Here is a 23,303-nt window from a genome sequence, read left to right as displayed (position 1 = left end):
CATTAGATTTCCTTGAAATTTGGAGGAAAATATCTGAGGTGTTGGAAGAAAAGAAAATTTGAGTAATCTTTGTCTTCCCCCTGCATGGTATTTTTGGAAGCATTCCTCCAAACTACATAAACTTTGCCCCTTTATTTCTGGTGACAAGAGCTGCTACCTCAGCCTGCCACCTCAGCCTGCCAAGTGGCCCCCTGACCTTACAACTTTAGAGATCTGAGTGTTGATTCAAGTACTTGTTTGTTCAGAATCTGTTCTCTTTGAGAGTTTAATTATCTAAAAATTCTATCCACCAGCTTCTCTTGCAGTTTGTTGGGTATATTATTTGTTGAGAACAGCCATAAAAATATTCTGCCATACATTCCCATAAATATAAATGACTGCATTTTAACAGCATATTTTCTGAGACAGGAATTGTGAAAACTATTTACAGTTAAGAAATCCTACTGCACGTAACCCACTCTAGTTAATTTCTGGATAATTACAAAGAATTTCAGTGGAAGAGGAATGCACAAATCTGGTTATTTTAGCTCAATCTGGTTACAAATCTGCTTCTAGAAGGAATGCAAGGTATTGCTTTTGCCCATGTATTTACACAGTATGCTGTTTACTACTGGCATTGCCTCCACTTCTTTGCACCATCCTAACAACAATTCTAAACCACAGTCATAAGAGAACAGAAGCTACAGTACTGCACCACTAAGAATTCGTCTTTTTCTAATAATTCAAGTGGCTTACAATATGTTAGACCAGGTTAAGTCTCTTCCTAAGATATCACCATCTTTGAGTGTAAGAATAAATTCTAAAACAACAAATATCTACCTGCAGTTGTTTAAGTTTTGTGCGGAGCTCACTATTCTCTTGTTCCTTTTCTTCTAAGAACTGGGCTTTTCCAAGGGCACTCTTGAGGGCTTGTCTTTCCTTCTCAAGCTCTGCTTGAAGGGTTGATTGTTCTAACTGTTGCCATAGGAAGCAATGATAAAATAGTGTAAACAATAAATATATGATCTACAGAGACCCAAATAAATTTATATATATCCATGATCCCTTGCTAGTATGGTCAGTTTTATGTTTCTATTTCCAAATGTAAAAACTTAAGTTTTTCTAACATGTCCCTTAAATATTAATACTCAAATAAGTATCAGAATTAGCTCAGTCCAAATACTAAATCAGAATCTTCAAGGGTGGTCCCAAGCACCTACCTTTTTTTTTTTTTTTAAATAGAGACAGAGTCTCACTTTATCGCCCTCAGTTGAGTGTCGTGGCATCACATAGCTCACAGTAACCTCCAAGTCCTGGGCTTAAGCGATTCTCTTGCCTCAACCTCCTGAGTGGGAATACAGGCGCCCGCCACAACGCCCAGCTATTTTTGTTGTTGTTGTTGCAGTTCGGCGGGGCCCAGTTTGAACCCGCCACCCCGCGGTATGTGTGGCCGGCACCCTACTCACTGAGCCACAGGCGCTGCCCCAAGCACCTACGTTTAAAAGCTCCATGAGTAATCCAATTATTGCTGTTTTTTCCCTTAGACCAGTATTTCTCAAACTGCAGTCCTTCAATAGATACTTGCACATTTGTGCTTATTAAAAATACAGATGCTTAGACTCTATCTCAGATTTGATGGACCAGAATCTCTAGGATAGGGCCTGAGAACCTGCATTTAACAAGCTTCACAAGTGATTTCATATAATGTAAGTTTACCAATCAGAGATCTGTACATCAGAGAGAATATATGTTTTGTTCTGTACTCTCAATGTGTGGTTTGAAGACGAGTCCTGGAAGTCCTAGTTCCAAGGGAGAGTGGGGAATGTCCCTTTCAATAGTAAGTGAATCAATGAAAAGGACAGGCTCTTATAATATTTTCATCAAGAATTACGAGGCCAAGTATTGTCCCTCATGCCTATAATCCTAGCATTTGGGGAGGCTAAGGCAAGAGGATCACTTGGGGCCACGAGTTTGAGACAACCCTGAGCAACATAATAAAACTCTATCTTTACAAAAAAATAGTAAAATTAACAGGGCATGGTGGCATGTGCCTGTAGTCTCATCTACTAAGGAGGCTTAGGCAGGAGGATTGCTTAAGCCCAGGAGTTTGAGCTTGCTGTGAGCTATGATGTTGACACTGCATTCTAGTCAATAAAATGAGGCCCTGTTTCCCACCCTACCTCCTCAAAAAAAGGACTCATGACAAAAAAATGAAAGGCAATAGAAGTATAAAGAATTTCAAGCTAGTTAAAGCTAATAAGGGCAGTCTTGAAAAGAATGTAATTTATTTGAAAGGAAACGCCACCTAGAAATTTTATTATATTTAAAAACATTTACTGTTATTTTAATTTTTCCCCCAATGTCCTGTTTTCTGAGATTCTAATCTTGTTAATTATAGTTTTGCAAAACTTAGAACTCTTGAGAACTATAATGCAGATAACTGGCAACTGGTCATTTGATATCTTATAAAGAATACAATAACATAATTATTATAATAAATCAGACATCTTTTCAGTTCCTTTTCTTTTTTTTTTTTTTTTTTTCAGACAGAGCCTCAAGGTGTCCCCCTGGGTAGAGTGCCATGGTGTCACAGCTCACAGCAACCTCCAACTCCTGGGCTCAAGCAAGTCTCCTGCCTCCACCTCCCAAGTAGCTGGGATTACGAGCATCCGCCACAATGCCTGGCTATTTTTTGGTTGCAGCCATCACTGGTGTTTGGCGGGCCTAGGCTGGATTCGAACCTGCCAGCTCAGGTGTATATGGCTGGTGCCTTAGCCATTTAAGCCACAGGCACCGAGCCATCAGTTCCTTTTCTAATCATATGCTTTCTCTGTTACAGGCATTCCTCAGATTCAAAATCTATTAATTCATTTTTACCCATTAAGCACACATTGACACTTCTTATGTGTCAGGCACTGAGAAAACAGAAACAAGCAGATATCAGCATGCCTAGAGGCATATTTTCAGCACTTCAAATACACTGTGATCTCTTTGGCTCTCTGCCTACGATGTACATCCTTTACGTCTATCCCTTTCATGCCACCTCCACATGGCCAAAGCCTTCTCATCCTTCCTTAGCATAAGAAACATTTTTATAGAGTGGACTTCCCTGACTGTCCCTTCCTCCGCCACAGAACTCTGTCCCTTTTTTCTTTTATACTTTTTTCACCTGCTGGACTGTCAGTCCACAAGACATTGCCCATATCTGTGTTCTCTCTGGAGCACCACAGCACCTGGCTCTCAATGGTCAATCAATAAGTATTAGATGAATTATTCTTTCTCTAATTTGCAAGTATAATTTAAATGAGTCCTTCAACCAACCATAATAGGAACTGACAAACTAAAATTTAACATCAACTTAAAAGAGAATCTTGTAAAGCTGTTCTAAGAAACAAACACTAGAATTTATTGAATATCAATTGGTAGGTGCTTTCATGTCCATTATCTTCACCACAAGCCATTTTACACAGAGGAACAGTCTGGGAGGCTCAGAGCCATGAAATGATTTGCCCATGAAGTACTAGTCAAATGACTAGTATTTGAACTCAGAATGTCAATTCCAAAAATGTGCCTTTCCCACCACTCCATATATACTATATTAAAAGGTGCTATCTTAAATTAAGATATAAGTAAAGGAAAGATGGTATCTTCAAGTACAGCTACTTAGTTTCTAGTTGGGTTCATGCTCTTACTTACCTCAGTAAGCCTTGTGAGTTTTTCCAACTCTTCCTTGAGCTGGTTGGCTTCAGCATCCTTCAGTTTCATCTGAGCCTCTAGCTCAGTTTCATAGGCACTGAGATCTCCTTGAGTCTGCTGCAAGGACACATTCATCTCATGCTGCTCCTGGAGGGCACTTTCTAGCTCTGCAAGCTCCTGGAAGAATTCAGTGTATTTAACTATGGAATCCTTACTATGTTGCTTGAGCATCTACAAGTCCTTAGAAGTAACTGCTGCCTGCCATCGGAAGTTTTCATTAGCTGTACATATTTTGCTTGGAAAACAGTACCCTGGCTAAATGTAATCAGGAAAATAAGTAACTACCAACATATTTCCCAAAGTAACCATTTGTGTGATGGTTTAAATGAGTCAAAAAACATAAGAAGGAAGAAGGGAACAAAAGAGAAAGGAAGATAAGATTTAAAGGCCTATTTTCCATCAAACACAGGACTAAATGTTTTCACATTCATATTTCACTGTATCTTCACAATAACTGTACAAGGCAACTTGCATAGTTTTACAGATAAAGAACTAGAGAATAAACATCTAGGTAAATTACACAGGGCTGTGTACTAGAAAAAAGATAAAGCCAGGATATGAATCCAGAGCTCTGACTCCATAGCTCACACTCTTCCTATTAAACTACAGCATGTGCACTTAGCAAAGGAATGAAATGGAAGTGGCATTCTCTAAGATTAAGGAGGATAGAGTAACTTAAAGGAGTACCAACAAAAATGTAAGCACATATTTATTAGCATATCATGGGTCTGACTCATTTTAGTTCATTTGTTTCTTGTGATTAAACATTACAACCTTCATCTATTTATTTGAGATCTTAAAGAATTCTGTATTAAAAAGAAAGATCCTGTGATGAGAACTTCTACAGAAGAGTTTCTCAAAAGGGTGATCCAAAGACTACTTGGCATAATCATCTGGGCAGCTTGTTTGAAATGCAGATCCCATATATAACCTACAGAATATAAACAGAACTCCTACAAATCTTTTTACTTTTTTCCCAGAATGTAAAAAGAATTCTTATAACCTTTCAGAAAAAGCACACAATTCAACAGAAATATAAGCAAAGAACATGCATAGGGAATCCACTAAAAAGGGAGACTGAATAGCAAAAAATGAAAGGTTTGCTTTTCGAGTAATCAGGGGGAAATGCAGTTAACATAAGATACTATTTTACACAGAGCATAGGGGTACAAGTTAAATAAACCATGAGAAAACAAATACAGAATATGGGACAATCTGCATGACTACCAGCCTAGATTCTAAACACACACACACAAGCTATAAAAGACATTCTTGAGGCTCGGCGCCTGTGGCTCAAGCGGCTAAGGCGCCAGCCACATACATCTAAGGTGGCGGGTTCGAATCCCCAGCCCGGGCCCGCCAAACAACAATGATGGCTGCAACTAAAAAATGGCCGGGCGTTGTGGCAGGCACCTGTGGTCCCAGCTACTTGGGAGGCTGAGGCAGGAGACTCGCTTGAGCCCAGGAGTTGGAGGTTGCTATGAGCTGTGATGCCATGGCACTCTACCCAGGGGATAGCTTGAGGCTCCGTCTCAAAAAAAAAAAAAAAAAAAAAGACATTCTTGAGGCCACTGAGAAAATTTGAATATACTTCAGATATTAGATGACATTAGGGAATTACTGTTAATTTTCCTAGGTGTAATAATGGTGTTGTAGTGGTTTGGGAAACTGACTTTATTTTTAAGAAATGTGTGTTGAAGAGATGATGTTATGATGTCTGCAACTTTCTAACGAGCAGAGAAAGAGGTATGAAAGAGAGAAAATAAACACATCAAAATATTGACTCTAAGAAGGCTCACAAATGTGCACTGAACTATTCTTTCAACTTTCCTGTAAGTATAAACATTTTCATAATAGAAAGATGGGGAAAATACCATTTAAAATTCAGGAGATTGGCAAACATGAAGTTTGATAAAATATTAAATTTTCTGAGTTTGATAATTATTCTGTGTTTATTTTAGAAAAATGTTAGGAAACACATGCTGAAGTATTTAGGGACAAAGAAGCATGATGTCTACAACTGATTTTCAAATGGTTCAGGAAAAAAATTTGTATAACAATATGTAAAATGACACAAATTATTTGTGAGAAAGTGAAATATTAGTTGATGACTTTAAGTGAAAATGTGAGGCATTTTTATTACTCTTACAAATTTCTTGGAAGTTAGAAATTATTTCAAAATAAAAGCTTAAAAAAATAAATGGACAACACTAAGGTGTTGGCAAGGATGTGGTAGAACCTTAATCCTCACATTGCTGGTAGGAACAGAAAGTGATAAAGTCACTATGGACAGTAATTTGACAACATGTACTGAAGTTAATTAAGGACAGACATACTCTCTGACTCACAGTTCTACTTCTGAACGTAGTACATGATCAAAATGTGTGCAAAAATATTTCATGTTCCCTTGTTTGTAATAGCAAAAGACTGAAAATCACCTAAATGCCCTCTAAAAGGAGAATGAATAAATAGTAAGTTTATGGTATGTATAACATACAATGGGATGCTCCACACATCAATAAACAAAGCAGAGCTACATGTATCAATGTACATAATTCTTGACATAAGGAAAGGAAGTGGTCAAAGAATATGTACACTATGATACCTTTTAGATAAGTCTTAAAATCATGGAAAACAATACTGTATACTGCCTATGGATATTTACATAGATATTAAAAGAACAGAGATGCAGGGGAATAATAACCATTAGTTATTATTGTCAGATTACATACTTATTAGCGGGGAGTACAGATAGGGTTTCAAATACATCTATAATGTTTTAGTTCTTAAGCTATATTATGAGCACAAAAAAAGACCAACTATTTTTGATATTTTAATATGCCTGAGAAATTTTTTAACATTAAAATATATTAATTCATATTTCTGGAGCCATTCCTATTGAGCATGAGGTTTAGAAATCTGTGGTTCTCATGCATGATGATAAAGTTTGCCAAACAACTAAAATAAAGCCAAGTGAAATTTCCAAGTGAATAGGCAACAAATCAGTTATGGAAGGGCCTAATTTACAACACTGCATCTGTTTTATAAGCTGAAAAATAATGCCAAATTTATTAAGTAGTAACTACAAGAATAAGATAAACCACACTGTGTTCCTGCTTCATAAATAATAAAGTATGGACATCTAATACAGTATTTGTAGTAGTTTCAATTTCATATTCTTTAGTTATTTGACAACAACTTTCAGGAACATAAATACAACTAAAATACTCTTCCTTTTCTTAGAAAAGAAAAAATAATGATTTCAATGTATCACAGCTAACAAAGAAAAAAAAAGCCCAACTTTTAAAGGAAATAAAACCATCATATAGCCACTAATACTTTTTGCCACTTGTATAATTGACTGTTAACTTCTTCAACTAACTTCATTTGGACATTATCACTTTTCAAGCTAGAGAAAATAAGCAGGAAGAAACAATCATACCTTTTTCATATTTTCTGCATCCATGGCAACTATTTCCAGTTGGTCCCTTTCCTGCTTGACTTCAGTCAATTTCTGTAGCAATGTCTCTTTCTCTTCCTGTAGCTTCCTGCACTCATTCTGGGCCTGAGTTGCTTGGCCTTTGATGGTCCCCAGGTATTCTTGCAATCCACTAATGACACCTTCTAAATCCTTCTTCAGGGCTTCATTTGCTGCTATCTGGCCTGAGCAAGATGCAAGAAGGATGATAATGTATATTTCAAAGGTATTACATTATCTCCCTAGTGATTTGTTACTAGCCAAGAGTGAAATTCTAAGCTTTCAATGATTTCTTATTATTCATAATATAGGAGTATTAAGCACATGTATAGTAAAAATAGTATATTTAGTTAGCAATGATTATAAAATGCCTGATTCATGCTATAAAAAGTTAAATAATTTCCAAATACAATAATGCAAAACATGTAGCAAAAGTTGCTGTTAGATATAATACAAAACCACTCTACACAAAACTAATACAAGACTAGCAGCATAAGTATGTAATCTGACAATTTAGAAAAGAACCACACCCATACATACCATATATAACACTAAATACTTACTATATGCCAGGAACTTTATGAATACTACCTCAGTTAATCCTCCCAACAATTAATGACTGAGATAGAAATAACTTGTCCTAGGTAACATAGCTGATAATGGCAAGACAGGAACTGGCACCTGAGTCCAGGGTCTCACCCCAAAAGCCCATTGTCTTCCTCTTCCACTATTATAAAAGTGCCAAAATTTAAATTCACATTGCAAAAGCAGATCCCAAAGTTCTTTCTACATTCTTCTTATAACTAGATACTGAATTCCTTGATGCCAACAGACACTTCATTCCTGGAAGGATTTTATGCCATAGACAAAGACAATCACATGCCAGAGCTCATCACAATCATGTGTTTATTTCCTGCCTACTGAATGGAATGACCTAAAGTCACTAGGCATAAAAGCAATAAAACAAAACAAAAATAAAATTTTAAATATTTCCCTATCAAATGCTACTACTAACAGCTGAACTGTATTCAGCTAACATTTAGATAAATGCCTACCTTTATCAACTTTCATTTATTAATAATGATACTGATTTATCTTAAATCATACTTAAATTCTCACCTTCAGTAAGCTGTTGTTCAAGGTCCTTAATCTCTTCAGTCTCCTTAGCAATTCTAAAAAGTATCGAATCCAAACGGCTTTCAAGTTGTTTGTACTGCTTGCTCATAATGTCAAGCTGTTGTTCTTTACCCCTTTTCTGAGCCTTCATATGAGACTGAAATGAAAAAAAAAAATCCACAAAAACTCTATGTTCTTTAAACCTTTAAAAATAATAATCCTTAACAACATTTTTAGGGAAAGAATATAAAACATAATCATTTGCATCTATTTTGTGTCAGGCCCTGTATTTTTTTCACATAGGTAGTTTCATTTAAACCTCAGGCTAACTTAATGTAGGAATCATTGCCATTTTACAGATGAGAAACCTGAGGATCAAAGAAGCTTGATCAGCTGAGGTGACAGCTTGAAAGTATATCCAAAAATATTAACAAGGATCATATCTACACTTGATCTCAACCAAAAGGCAAAAAAACAATAACAAGAATTATATCTGAGTGAAAGATTTTTTCCAACTTTTCTAATAGATAAGTAATGCCTTTTTAATTTGAAAAAGCACATTTAGGCTCAGTGCCTATGGTGCTAGTGGCTAAGGCGCCAGCCACATACACCTAAGCTGGCAGGTTCAAATCCAGCCCAGGCCTGCCAAACAACAATGATGGCGGCAACCAAAAAACAGCCAGGTGTTGTGGTGAGCGCCTATGGTCCCAGCTACTTGGGAGGTGGAGGCAGGAGACTCGCTTGAGCCCAGGAGTTGGAGGTTGCTGTGAGCTGTGAAAGCACAGCACTCTAACCCAGGGGGACAGCTTGAAGCTCTGTCTAAAAAAGAAAAAGAAAAAGCACATTTGATGTACTTTTTAAAAAAACGTTTCTTAAAAGAAAATAGAGACATGAAATACTTGGAATTTAAATTTATTTATAAAGAAACATTTTGTTTTTAGATTCAACAAACTGAAAGCCCAGAGGGATCTCAGAAAGACAACTTAACCCAGTAAATCTCAAGATGGATGGCCCCAGGGAGGCATCCCCACCACCACTGCTACCTTTGCCCCTGGTAGAACACATTCACACACCCTGACTGGCACTGCTGTTAACTGAAAGAAGTAGACTGCGTCTCTCAGGTGTGCGAGGGAAAACAAATCAAGAACCATTGATCTATAGGCCAAGGTGGGTAGACTGCTTGAACTCACAGGTTGGAGATCAGACTGAGCTAGATTGAGATCTCATCTGAAAAAAATAAAAAATAAAAAAGGGGCAGAGCCTGTGGCTCAAAGGAGTAGGGTGCCGGTTCCACATGCCAGAGGTGGCGGGTTCAAACCCAGCCCTGGCCAAAAACTGCAAAACGATAAAAAATAAAAAATAGCTGGGCGTTGTGGCAGGCACCTGTAGTCCCAGCTACTTGGAAGGCTTGCTTGAATCCAAGAGTTTGAGGTTGCTGTGAGCTACGATGCCATGGCATTCTACCAAAGGTGACAAGTGAGACTCTGTCTCAAAAAAAAAAAAAAAGAAAAAGAAAAAAATATAAAAAACCCCAGTAATTTAGTCTAACATTTTCCTTTACACATGAAAAAACTGAATCTCAGATCCATCAAATGACTTGCCCAGGTTTCTTAGGCAACTGTTCAAAGGGAGATAATATACATCTCCAGAGAACCTTTGCCTTCCCACTCACATCCTCATTTTTGTAAGTTTGCCCCCATAGGATCAGAAGAATAGAACAATAAATAAAGAGAAAGTTGAGATAGAGAGATTGAGAGAGAGAAACTGTATCAGAGTTTGAACAATGAACACCAAGGTTCTCAAATATAAGACCCATTTGATTATAAAAAAAATTTCTTGATTTTAGGTGTCTGCTTCCCTCAAATACAAGAAAAAAAAATTCTTCTTTTTTGATGAATAAATGAATGGCAGCTTAATTTGAAGGCTGTAATTTTTACTACTAGTAAAACCTGATGGGATTTTCAAAACTCTTCTACTTACACTTCCAAAACACCCATTTGAAATCTTTCTGAAAAGGTTAACTGCAGATAACAACTTACAGTCTAAGTAAATTTAGGATTTTTATGGCTCAAGAAAGAATAAAAACAAAACTACTGAACTCATATCTGTATCAATAAATCTCTAAAGTTCACTATTAAAAATTTTCCTGAAACCTCTATATGCAGGACAAAAATTTAGTTCTGCGAATGGTGTGCATTAAACACATAGAAGTAAAGGAGATTCTGTGGTTTTCACTACTATGGAGTTCACAAAAGAGTTATTGTAAAACAGGAACTTACATCTGACTCCTCCTCCTTTTAAGTCCTTTGTACAGAGAGAGAAAAAATGATCCTACCTTAACTTAGAATTTGTCCTGTTAAAACTGAGCCGTTGAGAACAGTGAACTTGTGGGCGGAACGCTTTTTAATGCTGTCTTCAAATAATTCATGTGTACTTCCCTCTCTGACAGCCACATTTTCACAAGCGCTTTGGAGCCTGTGTTACTTCGCAGAGCCCCAAATTACATTCCTGCCAAAGAGTGAGTGGCGGCGCAGGCCGTCCAATCACTAGCAAGCTCTGTGGACAGGCCCCACCCTCTGAGCTTTAAATCATAACACAGGAAGCTCCCTTGGGCCAATCACGCCCAAACGGTGCAACAGATCACTACAGGCTAGTTCCCTCTAGCAAACAGTTACCTTTTGCTTCGATCAAGCATTTCCTGATAGGGAAGAACAAAACAAATTTACTATTTGCTTTTCTGATATTTGTGCTTCTATGAACAGCAAGTATTATAACTAAGATGGGATTTGATTTTTAAAGGACACCTTTTCCTTTTGAACCATAGTCAAAAATGCTTATATTTGTTGAAAACACGACACAGCTAATTTTAAAATAATTAATCTCTTTAGACCTTTAATCCCTTTGGGAGAAGAGGGTCATTGTAGTAGCATAAGCAAGGGTTACACCTCTTCCTCTTAAGGGTGATTTGGGCCAAATCACTTAATGATTCAAAAGTATGCCACCTTATGTGGATGTGGTGATAAATGACTCACCAGTGCATACAAAATACTCAGCACAAAGCAAGGGACATTGTTGTGGGCACTAAATATGTTTGTTTTCTGTGATATCTCAAACCTGCACTTTTAAATTCTATTGGCTTTTCAAAAAGATACTTTATTTGATTAGATAATAAAATTTAATTAGATAAGTCTGTCCACGTCTATAGAAAAATACACAGGGATCCCATTCTGATTCTTTCTCCTTTGCTAAAAGACTCACATTTTGCAGCCTAAAATGGAGTGCTTAACGCTAGCCAATAAGCAACTTTACAAGTTAAAAAAAGATGCTCCCTACCAGTGATGCTCTCTACACTTAAGCAACTGAAAAATAAATGTCTTCTGGTACTGGGACTAAGACTGCAACCATAAGAACTAACTTATAGTAGTTTTAACAAAATCAAAAAGGAAACTTAAATCTGGTTTGTATGTTTCATCCCCACTAGCATAGCTTGATTTTGGCTACCTCCAGAACTTTTCTACATCTCATTTAGCTCTTTTCTATATGTAATTCTTTTTTTTTTTTTTTTTTTTTTTAGACAGAGCCTCAAGCTATCCCCCTGGGTAGAGTGCCATGGCATCATGCTCACAGCAACCTCCAACTCCTGGGCTCAAGCGAGTCTCCTGCCTCAGCCTCCCAAGCAGCTGGGACTACAGGCGCCCGCCACAACGACTGGCCATTTTTTTTTTTTGGTTGCAGCCATTATTGTTGTTTGGCGGGCCTGGGCTGGGGATTCAAACCCGCCACCTTAGGTGTATGTGGCTGGCGCCTTAGCCGCTTGAGCCACAGGCGCTGAGCCTATATGTAATTCTTTACAGAAATCCATAGAATTAAACTCCCTGTCCACTAGGATTATTACAGTCATTTGTTGAAAGCAAACACAGGCTGAGTGCAGTGGCTTACAACTATAATCCTAGCACTCTGGGAGGCCAAGGCGGGTTGAATGAGCTCAAGAGTTCGAGAAAAGCAAGAGCAAAAGCAAGACCTCATCTCTACTAACAATAAAAAAACTAGTTGGGTCTTGTGGCTGGTGTCTGTACTCCCAGCTCCTTGGGAGGCTGAGGCAAGAAGATTACATGAACCCAAGAGTTTGAGGTTGCTGTGAGCGAGGATACTACAGCACTCTACTTTGGGCTACAGAGGAGACTCTGTCTCAAAAATAAAACAAAATAAAATAAAAAGACAGCAAACACATAATCCAGGTACTAATCAGACTCATAGATCACAGATTCAATCAATTTTAATTGGATTCAATTTTTAGGCTTTTGTTAGAAAGGACCTTATTATCCTTGATGATGAGGTTATCCTTTACCAAAATTTGCTGGCTCAGAAAATATATATATATTTTACTAAAATGTTTAAAGAAATAATTAAATAACTTGTCAAGTACTTAAAATAGAGTGCTTTGTCTTCACCATGTGAAATTCTATTATGTCTATTAATTCAGACCTTAAAATTTTCTTTTAAAAAAACCTTACTATCCAAAATATGCCAGAAAAATACATAGAAAATATAGAAATGTTAGCTAAAATATAAGCCATTAGTATGACTTCTCAAGGTAGAGACAGAGACGGAGTAGGGAACCCACAGCCTCAAGACCACATATGGCCCTCCAAATCCCCAAGTGCAAACACCTCCCCTTTCATTAAAAAGATTTGCTCTGTAAAATTTGGATTCAGTTAAAAGACCACACTCAAGGATCCAGAAGGCCACAGGCCATAGGTTCTCCACCCCAACCATACACTAGAGAAAGCATTTTTTAGGACAAAACAATATGACATACCAAATAGCTTTAGTGCAATATTTGCATAAAGGATTAAAGTAAGAGACTTTGAACAGACTTCGGCTCTTTCTGCTCTTAAAAAGGAAGAAAAGAAGGCGATGAAGGAGAAAGGGCAAGAGGTTTGGACTGCATCTTGGAGCAGTTTCATTGCTCTGAAATGCAAAAATAATGAAGTATACTATGAAGCTACCATTTACCAAAACTACCTCCTTCATGCCTTAGGTTATTTGGGTTAGATATACACACACATCTCATACATGTGTACATATGTATATATATATGTTTATATACAGGGTGGACGTAAAGTTCATCCTTTATAGACAAACTATTTTAAATTGCACATGAACTTTATGTCTACATCCACCGATGCTCAATTTCCTTATATAAAATGGTATAGTATTTTCATTTAACCTACATACATCCTCCCATATACTCCTAATACACCTAATACAATGTAAATGCTATGTAAATAGTTGTTATACTGCACTGTTTAGAGAATAATAACAAGGAAAAAAGTCTGTACATGTTCAGTGTAGACATAATCATTTTTTTTTAATATTTTCAATCTGAGGTTGGTTGAACTCATGGATGCAGAACCCATAGATACAGAGGACTGACTATATACATCACTTATACTTGTGGATCAAACTAAAAGAGACTTTGTGAATGGTCACTGCTGCTAACAATGATGAGACCTACTATCTAGACAGAATGACAATCTGGTCTCTATAGAACAAGCGAAAATTTCCTAATTTACTCACGTGTTTTGGGTCTTTGGAATCCAGGGTATCTACGGCTATTTGTAGGTCCTGGATCTCCTTGTCCTTTTCAGTACTTTCTTGCCTTTGCTTTTCCATTCGCAGTTCTAGATCCAGAGCTTCCTGGCGTAGTTTATTTACAAGTTGTAGTTTACCACTCAACTGTCTGAGAAGAAGGTCTCGCTCTGCCTCTGAAATCTGACCCCCAACCAGACACATAATTAATAGGAGACAAAGGGTAACACTGAGTTATAAAGACAGTAATTCATTTAAAAAAGGCATTCTATTGGTATTCTTTTTGAGACAGAGTCTCACTTTGTCACCCTCAGCAGAGTGCTGTGGTGTCACAGTTCACAGCAACCTTAAACTCTTGGGCTTAAGCAATTCTCTTGCCTCAGCCTCCCAAGTAGCTGGGGACAAGAGGCACCTGCCATAATGCCCAGCTATTTTTAGAGATGGAGGTCTCACTCTGGCTCAGGCTGGTCTCGAACTCATGAGCTCAGGCAATCAACCTGCCTCAGCCTCTCAGAGTTCTAGGATTCACAGGTGTGAGCCACTGTGCTCAGCCTCTATCAGTATTTTTTAATAAAAGTAAAAGGTAGATGTTGTCTAGGCACTCCAGGTGTATCTCATTATATGTTGAAAGTCTTATTTTATAAAAGTATATGAAAATAATAATTTAGTAGCAGGTAAAAATGAAGGTATTCTAGTAGAAGCAACTTTCAAATTAATAACAATTACCATAGAATTAATGATAGCTGACTTTATATAGCCCTTACTATGTGTCAGGCATTGTTCTAAACTCTATATCCTTTAACTTACTTAATCCTCAAAACATATAAGATAAAAAGCATATTTATTCCAATTTTACAGGTAAAGAAACTAAACCATGGAAAATTTAAATATCCAAGATCATACTAGAAAGTTGTGGAACCAAGACTTTGTGTGCATCTAGACAATTTTACTGGCTACTATGTTACAGTTTCCTAATCAGTTTAAACTTGAAGCTAGTCGACCAATAAATTTTGACTACTAATATAGAGATAATAACTAAATATTATATCTCCTACTTCTAACAGTTTGTAGCATAGAGACTTAAACAAATGTAGAAATGTTTCTCAAAAGTCTGTATAGAAGGCTCGGCGCCTGTGGCTCAAGTGGCTAAGGCGCCAGCCACATACACCTAAGGTGGCGGGTTCGAATCCCCGGCCCGTGCCTACCAAACAACAATGATGGCTGCAACCAAAAAATGGCCAGTCGTTGTGGTGGGCGCCTGTGGTCCCAGCTACTTGGGAGGCTGAGGCAGGAGACTCGCTTGAGCCCAGGAGTTGGAGGTTGCTGTGAGCGTGATGCCATGGCACTCTACCCAAGGGGATAGCTTGAGGCTCCGTCTCAAAAAAAAAAAGTCTGTATAAAAGGAATGCAGACAAAAAATTGAAAGGAAATAAAATGAAATACTAATGTTGACTATGCAATTCCCCATAATGACAATACCTTTATAATAAGGAAAAAAATTTAAAATGCCATGTTTACCAGTAAAACCATCTTACACTACAGAATTGCAAAATATAGCAAACTCATTAAATTGCAATTTTTATTTCACTGAATAAGAACCAAGATAAAGCTTACCTTTGACAGCATGTCAACCAAATGAAGAGCATAAAGAAAAATTCAGATTTATATTTAGTCATTTAAAATAAATATTTTCCCAAGTATACTTTGGAAGCATCTATTTATTTTAAAATTATGAATGTTATTTATATCTATCAATGTATGTAAAGCTTTTCCAGTGCTATTATAAAAGATTCTTATTTAATTTTTAAACCATCTTGATAGCACCCTCCATCTCATGCCTTATTTTCTTTTTTTTTTTTTAATTTTTCAACGAGGGTCTCACTGAGTTGCTCAGGCTGGTCTTGAGTTCCTGCCCTCAAGCAATCCTCCCATGTCAGCCTTCCAAGTAGCTGGGATTACAGGCACAAGCCACTGAACCAGGCTTAAGTCCTATCAGTTCTGCTGCCTAATTTTTCTTTACACTCAGTTAGCTTTCTCTCCCTGTCTACCAGTACCTTCATGGTAAGCCATTACCATCTCTGAACAACAGCCTCTGATAAATACATACATCTCTATTCTTTCCATTTTCCTTACCCTATTTCACTCTCACACAGTAACTAAAGTGACAAATAGGATTAGCCACTCAACTACCTAAAGCTCTTCAAAGGTTTCTCATTGCATGGAAAATAAAATTCAAACTCCTAAAAATGGCCGTTGAAGTCTGGCATGATCTTTAACCTCATGACTCTTTAACTTCATGTTCTACTACATTCTCCTTGACTCTACAGAGAAGTCTTCGTCTGAAGGCCTTTGCACACCTATCACCTCTGCCTGAAATACTCTTTCCCTCGACTCTGCCTCACTGGCTCCTTCTCATCCGTTGTGGACCCCCACAATCTAAATTATACCTCTTTTATTATTTCTCCTAGTTTTCCATTTTTTTCCTACAACACTGATGCTGTTTAACTATATCTTCATTTTTTACATTTTTGCTTGTTTATTGTCTATTTCCTCTACAAGTCTGACCATGAGAGAGGAACACGTCTGTTTTGTTCATTACTAAGTACCCAGCCCAGTCAGTGACAGGCATATATTATATAGTAAGCTTCCAATAAAGTGCAATAAATTTTTGTGACTATGTAATATGAAAGTAACAATACAGTGTAGGTTTTAAAGTAATCTACAATTTGAACTTCATATTCTTATTTTACCTTACTAATGTTATGAATGTCATTACCATTATAACTTTGAAATTCATTTTTCAAAGTTGCATGTGTAAATAACTAAAACTTTTTATATCCTTTATGAAATTAAAAAGTCAAAATATTTCCTTTTTTGAATTTTCTTCCTATGCAATTACACCATGGGTTTGAGCTACTTATTTTATGACACTGATAATTTCTGAAAGTATGTTACTTCAGTCTTTTTGTGTATCATATTTTATATCCTTTTTGTTTGTTTTTGCTTCTTGTGTTTGATAATGTTCATGCTGTAGCAAAGATGGTTTCTGGTTCTTAATCTGGGTCCCCGAATCTTAAAGGTGGAGGGTGTTAACTAAATTAGAAGAGCTATATCAGGAAGCAACTTCCCTGAGTAAAGTAGCCACTTTCACAATATAGTAGACTATATACCTTTTTACAGAAATTTTAAGTAATTTATTTCTATATGCTTTATAAAATGCTAGTTGGATGTCATCATGAATGGAAGGAAAATGTAACTGGGAAATACCAGAACCATATTCAACTCTGAAATTTTATTATTTCATAATTAATTAGGTAACACTGATTTAAAAGCTGTTAATAGTATTATAAAGGGGAAACATTTCATTTTTTCATTTCCTCTTAGCATTGCTGCTTTGCTTTTACATACTTTTTTTAGTTGTATAGCTTCTTCTAGTTGTTTAAATTCTTCCGTAGCTCTTAAAATCTGTTGTTCTGCCTTTTCTATTTCATCATGAAGTTCTGACAGTCGAGTTTGTGCTGAAAATTTAAAAACCATGTTCATATATATATACACAAGAAAAACCTACAATTCTGAAATTTCTACCAGATTTTATTTCTTTGCAATAACCTCTTTCCTCAATTAAATTCTGTCATTATTGACCACAGACATTTTAAAATCATCTCTATTAGTTAATCTGTAGAATAAACTGTTTTATGATATGCGATAGAACTCTAACTGATCCTTTCACTTGCAAAGTTCTTAACGTAAAGGGGGCTTTACTTGATATTCCCAACACTAGTAAACCCTTTTGAGAGAATAAGGATTTTTATTTGGAAATAAGACATTTTATAAGTCAATAATTTGTATTTAGGTTCAGAGTAATTTTTTGGTTTTGCACTAAGCTCATGGCCCCACTGATGAGCTTCTCTCTACTCTATTAGGTTCAGAGTATTTTTTAAAAAACAAAACCTGTGTTAGAGGTGAGTCAATATCAAAAAACCTCACTACTGAGCTGTCTCTTCCAGTTGGAGGTGACTGCAAATCAATTATTTTCTATCTCCAATTTCAGATTTGTGTCTCCCTCACTTCCTCCTACAAAATTATTAGCCAGCCCTGTGAAGCTAGTCTGAACATATATCTGATTTATTTTTGCTTCCCCTCTCCAGAGCCTTATATATAGTGTATGGAGACATGGAGAATTCAGTCTCTTCTCTTCCCTCACCAAGTCAACCTCTACTAGCCTTCCATGTCTCCATTTAGCTACCATATCAAGGGAAGGAGAGATGCTAATCTGTTTGGTTAGAGACCCCCAATGGGCCATGATTACTAGTAGGATACATGAACTCAGGTCTGCCTTCTCTTTTTTCCATATCCACAGCTGAGTAAATAAGTGGATTCAAAGTTTGTTACTGGTAGTCTCTAAAGTGCCCTCTTGATTTAACTTCTTCCTTTGTGTGGCTTGCCAGAAAGTAGTCAGATCCTTTAAGATAAATTGTGGGGCTGGACACCTGTAGCTCAGTGGCTAGGGCACTGGCTACATGGTCTGGGACTGGTAGATTTGAACCCGGGCCAGGGCCTACTAAACAAGAAAATAAAAATAGCCAGGGATTGTAGCAGACACTTGTGGTCCCAGCCACTTGGGAGGCTGAGGCAAGAGAATTGCTTAAGCCCAAGAGTTTGAGGTTGCTGTGAGCTATGATGCTACAGCACCCTACTGAGGGTGACAAAGTGGGACTTTGTCTCAATAAAAAAAAAAAAAATTGTGGGGTTAAGGGGAAAGCTGGAGAGGTAGAATGTAGGGTATCAGATAGAATCAGAAGACAGCCTTAAGCCCAAGCTAAGAAGAGTACTCTGTTCTTAGCTTAGTCTCCATATGAAGCATTGCTTTAGGTTTTGGTTACCTGCATAGTAATCAATAAAATGGTTCTTTACTTGCTTCAATTATTATCAATCATGGCTTTGAATGTATAGTTCCAACACCTCTTGGCAAGAGATTTACCCACTCGTGAATTCTCTGGACATGTGGCTAGGCTATCAAATTATTATCAAAACCCCATTGTCTCTCTCTCTTCTTTTTTTTTTTTTAGAAACAGAGTCTCACTTTGTCACCCTTGGTAGAATGCTGTGGTGTCATAGTTCACATCAACCTCCAACTCGTGCGCTCAAGTGATTCTCTTGCCTCAGCCTCCCAAGTAGCTGGGACTATAGACATCTGCTACAATACCCAGCTATTTTTAGAGATGGAGTTTCGCTCTTGCTTAGGCTGGTATAGAATCTGTGAGCTCAGGGCAATCTACCCACCTCGGCCTCCCAGAGTGCTAGGATTATAGGTGTAAGCCACCGCACGTGGCCTAAAAACCCCATTCTCAACCATAACAGGAATCACATAAAAAATAATCTCATCAATGAATCACTACTTCTGTCTTAGGCTTTTTATGTAAACAATATGATAAATACCATCAGCATGTTTAATTAAAAGAATTACAAAACAAAATTGGCCTTCATATTCAATCTTTATTTATTTATTTTTTTTAGAGACAGAGTCTGACTTTGTCACCCTCAGTAGAGGGCCATGGAGTCACAGCTCATAGCAACCTCCAGCTCTTGGGCTTAGGTGATTCTCTTGCCTCAGCTTCTCAAGTTGCGGGGACTACAGGCACTTCACACAACACCCAGTTATTTTTTTTGTTGCAGTTTGGCTGGGGCCAGGTTTGAACTCACCACCCTTGGTATATGGGACTGGCACCCTACTCACTGAGCCATAGGAGACGCCCTCAATCTTTATATTTTTAAAGAATTTAGGCCGGGTGCCTATTAGAGCACCAGCCCTGTCCACTGGGGGTGGCATGTTTGAACCCAGCCAAGGCCTGCTAAGCAAACAAAAAAAAAGAATTTAAAATAACTTCAAACCTGCACTTATTTTTTTTTCTTTGTCTTCCAGTTGTACATTCGGTGGTACATGAGTTCTCAAGTTCACATGCTCATTTCTAAGCTGTTCCTCTTCATCTAGCTGAATCTTCTTGATCTGCACTGCCTGGGCATTATCAATAATGTAACTCTCTGTGGCAAACATATTTCTCTTGTATCTTGATTTGCCAATGTAAGGACTTTCATCTGGGGTGTTGTCAATTTCACCATACTAAAAGCAAAATAAATTAATAGATACATGATTTAATAAGTAACTTCCAAGCAAATGACATTATTCACTTTATTAGTAACAAAAGTACCACAGAATTGCCTAAGTTTATATTAATCCTGCATGCCTGGACACTTAGAAATACCTATTTTTCTTTTGTCTTATTTTAGTCTTATACCTATTTTTCTTTTGTCTCTTTTTTGAGACAGAGGCTCAAACTGTTGCCCTGGGTAGAGTGCTATGGCATCATAGCTCACAGCAACCTCCAATTCCTGGGCTCAAATGAGTCTCCTGCCTCCACCTCCCAAGTAGCTAGGACTATAGGCGCCTGCCACAATGCCTGGCTATTTTTTGGTTGCAGCCATCATTGCTGTTTGGCAGGCCTGGGCTGGATTCGAACCCACCAGCTCGGGTGTATGTGGCTGGTGCCTTAGCCGCTTGAGCCACAGGCGCCAAGCCTTGTCTTATTCTTAATTTACCAAAAAGGAATCAGAAGTAAAAATGGTCTCAAAAGGATTCTTATTCCTACCACTAAACAGTAAAAGTCTGGACTGACTGATTAAAGAATTGCCTGCAGTTATATGAGTTTTAGTTCTGTTTGCTCTTGCAAATTAGAAATCTGGATATTTCATTTTGTTTTCTTGGCTGATATAAGTAAAATCTCAGTCTGATAAATTTTAACAATGAATTTTAAAAATTAAATAACATATGGTATTGGTTGGAATCACCAAGTCTTAGAAATTAGGCAGTTCTTTTTTGCCAAAGAGATTTCTAAGAAAAGTGTTGACGGACCAATTTGGTTCCTCCTGACTGCTTATATATATATAGTAAAGTGAAAAAAACAATTCAAGGAGAAATTGTTGAGCAAAAAAGAATCAGAGCATAAAGATTAAAAAATTTCTCAGACTGCCCATATTAAAAAGATGATAAGGAATGTTCAGAAGAGAAAACCAAGGGTATGGCTGAACTCTTACTCAATAAATAATTCATAGAATTATATGAGCTGTACCACTGACAGCTTGAATCAAAGCAAGAAAGATGAGATAAAATGAAGAAAAGCTGTCAGAGGTCTTATATCCAACATAATGGGACCATGTAGCCACTCCCCTGTGAACACAAACTGTCACTCAAGAAAAGGAAAGAAGGACTCTTATGGCAAATGAGAGATCATCAAGGCCAACCTCCCATTCTCAACAGGCCAAGACAGACTCTGATCAAAGCCACGAGGGGAGGACATCTTAAAGAGCTACGGAAGTGGGACTTCCCTGTGGAGCTGTGGAGCCAAGCCTCCCTAGAGCCTTCAGAGCATGACTCCTTCATGGAAAAGGCATGGAGGTGGGACCACAGCCTCAGGAGGTCCTCAAGACAAGACCATCTCAGTAAATCTGGCAGATACATTATCAAGCCAAAGAAAATTTATTCTGAAACTTTAGGTTCAGATGGAATTTGCCTTGCTAAAGTTTGGAGAGCTTGGAGCTCATTATACTTAAATTTATTCCTATTTATCCCTTTTAAAATGGAAGTGTATATCTTATGCATCCCACCATTGCATCTTAGAAGTACATAACTTGTCTAGATTCCCAGATTTTTATCTGGAGAGGAATTTTTGTCTCAGTATGAATTGTACCTTAAGTCTCACCCATATTTGAGTTAAATGCTATTTAGATGAGACTTCAGACTTTACACTTGATGCTGAAATCAGTTAAGACCTCTGGGACCTTGGGGATGGAATGATTATATTTTGTATGTGAGAAGGAAGCCAGTGAGAGAATACTATGGACTAAAATTGTGTTATCCCCAAATTCATATGTGATTCTATTTGGAGAAGGAGCTCCTGGAAGATAAATAGGTTTGGATAAGATCAGTAAGATGCTACTGATACAGGGTTCCCTCATTCAAGGTGGGGGACCCTAGTTTTCCTAGGCCTGGCAATTTCATGAAGGAAATGCCCTAATCTTTTTCTCTAGGCTGGAAGAACTGCATTCATTCATTTGTTAATACACTCATTAACTTTGAAAAGGTGTTTTTCCACCTACCAGGCTCTGGCTAAAGTATGATATATACCCCTAAACTAAGGACTCACATGAGATACTTCCAACTTAGGTCTTCCCCTTCACTAGAGCTCTGGTACTTTTTTACTCCTTCTGTATTCCTTTCTAATAAAATCCTATCTTAGCACTGAAAATAAAAAAAAAAAATAAAAAAAGAAAAAGAAATTAGGCGGTTCTCCTGTTGCAGTGGCTTTTATAGAATATGTACCAATAATGGTTGACTAATACTGACCCCAAAGATTAGTGAACAAATCGTGTAGGCAGATAATTATTCCATAGTACTAAATCACTTTTACTGAAGGTTCGGATTTAAGCAAGTTGATCAACTCATACGCTTAAGCAAGTTAACTAAGGGTTTTAAGTTGCTTTTGGTTATGGATATGGCTATAGGCAAAATTCTCTTGGCGCTTTTTACATCTGTAAGGTATTTTTCTAACTCCCTGAGCCAAATATTTCACAGATTCAACCAAAATGTAGTTTATTCACCTCAAACAAGAAAGTGGAGTAGTAGTTATTGATAAAAATCTTTTACATGTCCCCGCTCTAGCCCAACCCATGCTGGCTTTAACTCTGGATTACTTAAAAATTAAAATAACTCACCTCTGATGGATAATAATTTAGTGGCTCAAATTTAGCATCAATTTTATGAAAGGCCAATTCCTGTTCCAGCTCATACTGCTTCTGACATGCTCGTGTTAGTTCCATGGTCTTCTGTTTTAGCTATTAGCCCAAATTATATGAGACAATATATCATATCAGTAAGTTAGTATAAAGGTATAATGATATGGCAAGTTCTCATCATAACTAAAAATTATATTTTTAAAAATTCCACAGCAAACTGCACAGCATTCAGAACACTTTATCTTAATTCTAAAGTACTGTAAAAATTAAAATACAAAATTATCATAAGAGATCACATAAAAGACCTTTGAAGTTTATATGCTGTTTTAGGGCACAATGAATAAAGATTTTAAAGGTCATTTTGGGCCAGGCATGGTGGCTCACGCCTATAATCCTAGCACTCTGGGAGGCCGAGGCAGGTGGATTGCCTGAGCTCACAGGTTTGAGACCAGCCTGAGCCAGAGCCAGACCTTGTCTCTAAAAACAAAGCCAGGTGTTGTGGCATGCATCTATAGTCCCTGCTACTTGGGAAGCTGCGGCAAGAGAATCACTTGAGCCCAAGAGTTTGGGGTTATTGTGAGCTATGATGCCA

The 23,303-nt window shown here is 37.4% G+C and overlaps 1 protein-coding gene across 2 annotated transcripts in view; it reads right to left on the bottom strand.

The window, feature by feature from the left end:
- CNTRL (centriolin) overlaps positions 1–23,303 on the bottom strand; it is a 106,022-nt gene that overhangs the window by 46,096 nt on the left and 36,623 nt on the right. Inside the window, exons 8-15 of one of the 2 annotated variants that reach the window (XM_012802438.2) lie at positions 22,691–22,810; positions 19,814–20,042; positions 17,330–17,439; positions 13,910–14,104; positions 8,333–8,486; positions 7,178–7,398; positions 3,676–3,852; positions 820–954 (exon numbers count right to left, since the gene is read on the bottom strand). In XM_012802438.2, coding sequence (XP_012657892.1) covers positions 820–954; positions 3,676–3,852; positions 7,178–7,398; positions 8,333–8,486; positions 13,910–14,104; positions 17,330–17,439; positions 19,814–20,042; positions 22,691–22,810 — 1,341 coding nt within the window. Of the gene's footprint in view, positions 1–819; positions 955–3,675; positions 3,853–7,177; positions 7,399–8,332; positions 8,487–10,664; positions 10,850–13,909; positions 14,105–17,329; positions 17,440–19,813; positions 20,043–22,690; positions 22,811–23,303 lie in introns of those variants that run through there. The other variant, XM_023510577.1, reaches the window with a different exon arrangement.

The sequence above is a fragment of the Otolemur garnettii genome, unplaced genomic scaffold (genome assembly GCF_000181295.1).
Source record: "Otolemur garnettii isolate 467f Iridium unplaced genomic scaffold, OtoGar3 scaffold00014, whole genome shotgun sequence".
Taxonomy (NCBI): Eukaryota; Metazoa; Chordata; class Mammalia; order Primates; family Galagidae; genus Otolemur; species Otolemur garnettii.
This window is presented reverse-complemented; position numbering and strand designations above follow the sequence as displayed.